Source organism: Heterocephalus glaber, unplaced genomic scaffold, assembly GCF_053883595.1.
Source record: "Heterocephalus glaber isolate CG9 unplaced genomic scaffold, H.glaber_assembly_v1.0 deba00001688, whole genome shotgun sequence".
Taxonomy (NCBI): Eukaryota; Metazoa; Chordata; class Mammalia; order Rodentia; family Bathyergidae; genus Heterocephalus; species Heterocephalus glaber.
Window position 1 is genome coordinate 753,866 of NW_028258413.1, and position 7,226 is coordinate 761,091.

A 7,226-nucleotide genomic window follows, 5' to 3' on the forward strand; every position below is an offset into this window, starting at 1 on the left:
GGGGAATTAATTACCATAGGAGAGGGGCAGCCTTTCAGCCCTAGCTGAGTTTTATTAAACGCCAATATAAATAACAAAACAACTCTTGTGGCCGCGCTATCCCTACACGCCAAAGGAAGGATTATGCCGCGGATTAACATCTTAAAGTCTATGGGACTTTCTGACTCAGGGCTCCGAGCTGGTAATCGTGTTTGTCTCCCGGTTCAGCGATTAGCGCGCTCTTCCCGGGATGGCCAATGTCCCTTTTTGCAGGCGCAGGGCTTAGGGAGGAGGGGCCCTCCCTAGTGGGGCCCCGGCTCCCCGATCTGTCCCCTCACCCGAGCGGGAGCAGTCAGCAAGCCCCCGGCAGTGGCAGGAACCCCACAGTGGGAAGGAGGGATGCGGGCAGCAGGCGGCACGGGGCGGGAGACGGCTTGGCCCGAGCGCGTGGCGTGGCCTGGGATGGGCCCGGCCCTGCCCGGGCGTCACCGGCGGCCTGTGGTCTCCAGGAAGCCTGGCGCTGGCGCAGTGCCCGACCCTCCCCAGGCAGGATCCCGGCGGGGCCCAGAACCCCAGGCGGCGGTGGTGGCTGGGGGCCCACGAAGGCGGAGGGTGAGATTCCATTATTTCCTTTGGATCCTTGGCTCCCGGGACCGCGAACCCCCCAAATCCGAACTCACGCTCCCTTGCGGCGCTCATCAACCCAGTACCGAATCCGAGACTGTAGCAGCCCTTTCCAGCCCTGTTCTGCCAACTGCGAAGAGCCGGGAAGCGTGCAGGGGAAAGACGTTAGGGTTTGCAAACTTTCTCGCCCCCCTGCGCCTTCCTGGGAGCTGCTGGCCGGCAGAGGAGTAGCGCTCACTCGGAATGCGGCTCGGTGCGCGCGGGCCCGGCCGCCCCTGCCGCCCCGGATCCACCTGCGGCAAGAGTGGGGCTGGGCCATTTGTCCCCCCTCGCCACTTGTGAGGTCGAAGTGTGGTCGGGAGGTAGCTTATGGCCTCCCTACCCTAAAGTTTAGGGCTTCTGGGTTGCCTCAAAGTTCAAGCTTCTTAGAAGGAACAAAGACTTTCTAAAGACCCCCAGCCCTGCCCCTCCCCTGACTTCGAGCTTCCCTCCATACACGAGCCCGGCCCCCTTCCTTTCTAAGGCCGGGGATGGGTTTAAATCATTGTGTTCCCATTTCTTGATAACCGCCCACTTTGAGCTTTTGTTCTCGTAAGTAGGATTGCACACTGAAAGAGGGGCTGAAGGTGAACAGTTTGACCCCTCCGGACAGTTCACGCGGTGGACAGCTCCGCCGCTCCCGGGCCATTCAGGCGCCCTCCGCCTCCCCACATTTCAGCCCGCTTCGTCCGGACAGCCTTTGAGACCACACAAGTGCCTTTTCAATTTATTAAAAAGAGTGCTAGAAGCGTCCTGCTAAGGGTATTTGGCGTTGGTCACGTCTTGGCAAATCGAAATTCCTTTTTTTTCTCTGTAGCAAAACTGAGCAAAATACTGAACAAATAGAATTTTGCTGTCCAGGCAGCTGAGCATGAACGGTTGGCTTCTGGTGGGCAGGTGTTTGTTAGCTCATCTTTGGGCCTGTTTCTTCTTTTTTTCTGAAATGATTTTTCATAGACACATTTCCAGAAGTGTTAAAGCAGCAGCACAAACACCCAAACCTCGTCGAGTTCCAAATGACTTAGAAAATTTTAAATAGTGCTTTGCATAATACTCTAACACCTACCACAGTAGGAGTCCTTATTTTCAAAGTAAAATTCTACAAATCCCAGACCACTTGGTATTTAAACGAACTACATTCTGATATCAAATGTACACAACCCCAAGCTTCACCACAGTGTTATATGTGCATTATTAACTTCTCACAGAATATAGACCAGGTATTGCTTCTGTCAGATGCTCTTCCAATGAGTCATAAAATCCTGGAAAAATATAAAACACTGAGGAGTCGGACACCCAAGAACTGATAAAACGCACCTAAAGCAATTCATTAAGCATTGAACCAGTCTGATCTGTTATTTGGAGCAACTTAAGCTTGCCAGGTTTCCAAAGCCCTTGGCTTAGCTGGATTCCAGCTGTGCTCTTCTCCCAAACATATCTGTCATTAAACCTACCCAGCACTTCCTAGCCTAGCCAAGAATTTCAAGCAACCTGTCCAAAGAGATGTTTCCAGTAACATTAAAAGAACCCTCCCTGTGTTCTCTACATTAATCTGCCGGCCTGTCTCTCCTTGGAGATATGCAGCTCTCCAGAGATGGACGCACCACGGCCCCTCCCCTCAACCCATTCTTTCTTTTCATCAGTCTGAGTTTTTCCTCAGAATCTAGCGTTCTCAGCCTTTATTCATTCAGTTTACAAAAACCCTACACCACTCCCACATGTTCCTTCAATTTCTGTCCAGCGTACCCTTGTGGGATTCCCGTTTAGGGGGACTTTGAGAAGAATATTTGCTGGTTTGATCTGAGTGATCATTGACTAAAAAATACTGCTAGCTATATCACAAATATGTACAAATAAAATAGTCTCAATTGGACAATTAACAGTGCTTGTATGTGCATGCAGGGCCAGGGATGTAGCTCAGTGGTTCCGCCACCTGCCCTGCAAGTGCAAGGACCCGAGTTCGATCCCTGGTATGGGGGGGGGGGAAAGAAAGTTTTATAGGGCAATCCAAGAGAGGTCTGGCACGTCTAACATGTATGTGCATGCAGCTAAGTTAAGGAAAGCTCAAGCACCTTTCATTACTGACCTATCTTTTGCTTCATTAAACTCCTGTATGAAGTCCTGATTCTGCACAGAGACCCGAAGGAGAGTGGAAAAGGGCAGACACGGTGTGCTGAGGAGCCTGAATGTGTCTTTCTGTTCTTCTTTTTCATTTTGGCACTTGTAACAAATGAAATCAAACTATTCTGAAAGGCTGGGGGGCAGGCTGGGGAAATAATGCTTTTAAATTTAAGGAAAGTTTGTTTTACAAAGAGAAAAATGGAAACAAATCAAAGGAAAAGGGAAAAGATGGTAGTTTTCAAAAATATTTCAAGACACCGGGAAGTCTGGAGGTTGGAGAGCTCATTTTAATTTTTCACTTGGTGCCTTCTGGTCCCGCTTGCAGGAAGCATTAGGCAAATTAAAATCACGTCCGAACACCAGCCACTCACTTCCAGCTTCTCTGAAGCGCAACTTACTTTAAATTCCTACAGCCCAGCGGCCTGGAAGGTGGCGCTTTCTTCCCCGCCTCTCGGGGCTCCTAACACTCCAAGTGCGCCGCGCTCACACTGAATTGGCACAGGGGGCCGGGCCGCCCGCGCCTCCCGAGCCCGGGTCCGTCCCGCCCCTCGCGTGACGCCCAGCTCGGGTCCCGGGAGAAGGCGCAGCCGCCCGCGGACGGGCGCGAGCGTGGGAAGAGGGGCGGGCGGACGAGCGAATCGGAGCCAGTTTCCCGCCTCCGGCGGCGCGTCGGGGGGCCGGGCCGCGTCCCCACAGCGCCCCACCACGGCCTCCGCCCGCTGTCTCGTTGCTCACTAAGCTGGGGTCGGCACCGGGCCGCGTCCCCGAACCTGCCAGCGCGGGAAACCGGTCCGCCGCGGGTGGGGCCGGCGAGCGCCTCCGGGGTCACCGCCGTCAGAGAACCCGGCCCGGGCGCCCCTCGCCCCGCTAGTCACGTGGGCGCAGCCCCGCGAGGCTGAGCGCCGCCGGCTCATGCTGTCCCCGGGACGCGACCCCGCTGACTGATCCCAGCTCTGGCGCGCCCGGCCGGGAGCCAGCGGGGTGGGTGCGTGCGCGGCGGGGCGGTGGCTGCAGCCGGGTTCCCGCGCCCCCGCCGGGCCCCTAATGAGCCGCTGAAAGGCAGCGGGCTCCGCCGCGCGTGGCTCGCGGGCCTCCCGGAGCCCGCGCTCGCTGATTGGCCAGCTGCGCCTCGCGACCCCATTCATTAATAAATTAGCGGCACGCTCCAGCAGAGCGCGAGCCGCCAATCACAAAGGCCAGCGGCGGCCACTGCTCCACAGCGGAGCCGCGCCCGGCCGCTCCGAGGCGCGGGTGCATCGCGGAGCCGCGAGCAGCGCTTTGGAACCGTTTTAGGCGGAAGAATAAAGGGGAGGGGCGGATGGCGCGGGAGGAGCCCGGGGCGGGGTAAGGAGCCGAGAAAGAGAAAGAAATGAATGATGATAATGCCATGAAAAGAATCAGCCGGGCGGGAGGCGGGGGTGCAGGGGCCGGCCCCGGGTGGCGGGGAGAGGGTGGGAGCCCCGGGGCAGGGCCGATTGTTTTCCGGGGGGTATATAAGGGGTTTTAAGGAGAGTCGTGTGCCAGACACGCAGCCCCTGAACCACAAGCGGCTTCGCGTTAACTGGAGAGCCGGGGAGTCGCGTGCCAGGAGCCAGGGCCGAGTGACGGACGGACGCGCACCGCCACAGCCGCACACGACACCGGGCGCTCGGACTCCGTGGCCCCAGGTTCCCTGCGGAGCCGCGGCTGCAGCGCCCGGGCGCGGGGACGAGCGCGCCAGGTGGGTCCCCGCTGCGGCCCAGCCTCGCCCCTCGCCCTCCCCCAGCCAAATCGGCCGCCAGCCCTGCGCGTAGCGCCGCACCGGCTCCCTGGCGGCGCGTCCCGAAGCGGGGTGCTGCGCCGCGGGCCGCCTGGCCGGGCTTCTCCGTCCCTTCCTCGCCAGCTCTCGGAGCGCAGCCTAGGCCCGCGCGTGTCCCCATCCACGCACGACTCACGCGTGCCCCCCGCCTGCTCTCCTCCGCAGGATGTTCGTCAAGTCCGAGAGCCTGGAGCTGAAGGAGGAGGAGGACGTGCTGGTGCTGCTGGGCGCTGCCTCCCCGGCCTCGGCCGCCCTGACCCCGCTGTCGTCCAGCGCGGACGAGAACGAGGACGAGGAGCGGGCCGCGCGGGGCGGGGCTGGGGCGGCGGGGGACGGGAGCTGCGGGCCGGCGCGGACGCCGGGGCTGGGGCTCGAGTGCAAGCGGCGGCCCCCGCGCGCCCGGGCGGCCTCGCGCGGCGCCAAGACGGCGGAGACGGCGCAGCGTATCAAGAGGACGCGCAGGCTGAAGGCCAACAACCGCGAGCGCAACCGTATGCACAACCTCAACGCGGCGCTGGACGCGCTGCGCGAGGTGCTGCCCACCTTCCCGGAGGACGCCAAGCTCACCAAGATCGAGACGCTGCGCTTCGCGCACAACTACATCTGGGCGCTCACCGAGACGCTGCGCCTGGCCGAGCACTGCGGGGCCAGCCTGCCCGGGGCGCTCTTCCCCGAGGTCGCGGGCGCCGCGCCTGGCGGCGACGGGGACAGCCCGTCGCCCGCCCCCACGTGGAGCTGCGCCGCCAGCCCCGCGCCGTCCTCCGCGCCGTCCTCCAGCGCCACCTCGCCTCACAGCTGCACTTTGTCGCCCGGAAGCCCGGCTGGGTCCGACTTGGACTACTGGCCGCCGCCCGCCGCCCAGCACCGCTGCGCGCCTCGCCTGCCCCTGGCCGGGGACTGCGTCGGGCCTTAGCGGGCCCGTCCTCGAGCACCGGGCCTCGTCCTGCTTCCGGGCAGGCGGCCTTGTGGGGCTCGGCCCGGCCCTGCCCGGGGAGTGGGGTCTGGGGCTCCGCCCGGGCTCCCGGCCCTGGGTGGCGCGGGCGGACTCACGCTGCCCCCTGTCCCCGCCGCTTGGGACTCGCTGGGAGCCCCGCCACTGGCGCCGGGTCCCCTCACCTCGCTCCGGCGTAGAGATGGTAACGTCGCTAGAAAGCAGCGCATCCCAGCAGCTGAAAGATTGCAGGGCAAGGGCGGTATCCACAGAGCAGCGCCGCACCTGCTTCTTCCACTGCGGGCCGCGGGCGTGGGAACCTCACCTGTCAAGCCAAACTTCCCTCTTTGATGCGCACTTTGTTCCTTTTCCCAGATTCGTCACAATGCCCATTGTCCGGTCCTGCTCCTTCCTTTTTCTTCCCCATTGGGCCATCTGCCTCTTATGATTTATAAGGGGGAAAAAAACTTGTTTTGTGAGAGGGCCAGGTTAGAAGTCATTGTATAATTTGTAGGCTTTGTGACGATTGAATGCAAGCGTGGAAATTTAGGCTGAACTCTCTATCAAAAGGAAAAAGTGGAGGAACAGGGAAAAATCAGGAGGGAGGATTGCTTCATGCATTATTTATCTCGACCTTTTAGGGAAGGAGGAACTCTCCATTCTTTCAAGAGATTAAAAAAAATCAGCAGTCTGAAAACCCGACCAGACACGGAGAATTACCAGGATCAGCCTCACACGTGTTTCCTTCTATTTATTATAAAGAAAAATTTCATGGGAGAATTATGTATTTTTTGTATATTCTACAGAGTTTATTCTAGTATGTATTTACATCTTGAAGAACAAGAAAATCGTTCTTGTGATTAAGCTATAAATAAATATCTAATTTTCATAAGTTTTTTGTGTTGTAACCGTTTCTTACGGATGTGATTTTTAATGCAGAATGAGTTATGTTTTCTAAATCTTCTCCCCCTGTGAAATAGAAAGCTTGTATTTGAGGGCAATGTTTGGTGTGGCTAAGAAATGACAAAAAGCTGAATCTTATTTGAGACTCCAGATCTAAAATAACAGTGAAACACTCAATACAAAGCACAAACTTTATAAGAAATCAATTTATTCAGTGATTTAAAAATCATTCAACAAATGTGAGGAAAAAAAAAAGGCGGGGGGGAGGAATTTAAATGACAGTCAAGTCACAGTAAGCGCCAAAGCTCGGAGAAACTTCGTTTTTAAAAACCGCGCAGTTGAAATTTCTTGGTAGCATGTATAGAAATTTGGTTCTTACACTTCACTCCTTTTGGTTTCGAACTTTAACCCAAAGGGATTGGGTAGTGAACCCTGACAGGCCCCTTCCAATGCACAGGTCTGTGAGGTGCAAGCACTTATATGTTCATTACTGGAAGCTGATTTTGTATTCACCATTTTAACAAGCTAGTTGGCTTGAAAAGCAAACTCCTGCTGGAAAAAAGAAAATGTCCAGAGTGAGCTTGAATAGACAGTATACGTGAATGGCTCTGCCCTCTCATCTCTGCTAATTACCCAGCCAGAACTTCTTCAAGAGGAGTGAACTGTGCACCTCTCACTTTCACCTGCAGTGCAGAGATGAGTGACCTCTGCTTGGCCTTGGCTTAATAGTGACCAAGTGAAGGCAGTCCCCATTCTGCATGTAAATCCTTTAGGGGAGGACACATGCTTAAGAGAATCATGTGTTGTTTGTTTTTTTTTTAATGGTGGTTC

The 7,226-nt window shown here is 57.0% G+C and overlaps 1 protein-coding gene across 1 annotated transcript; it reads left to right on the forward strand.

Annotated features, from left to right (window-relative positions):
- Positions 1-4,531: 4,531 nt before the first annotated feature.
- Positions 4,532-5,684, forward strand: Neurog2 (neurogenin 2). The gene has a single exon (XM_004867633.3). It carries the CDS (start codon positions 4,728-4,730, stop codon positions 5,472-5,474), a length of 747 nt encoding a protein of 248 aa, XP_004867690.1. The 5' UTR covers positions 4,532-4,727; the 3' UTR covers positions 5,475-5,684.
- Positions 5,685-7,226: the final 1,542 nt, after the last annotated feature.

What these genes read in the sequence shown, in the direction of transcription:
- Neurog2 (XM_004867633.3), top strand. Translation starts at nt 4,728, where the DNA reads ATGTTCGTCAAGTCCGAGAGCCTGGAGCTGAAGGAGGAGGAGGACGTG.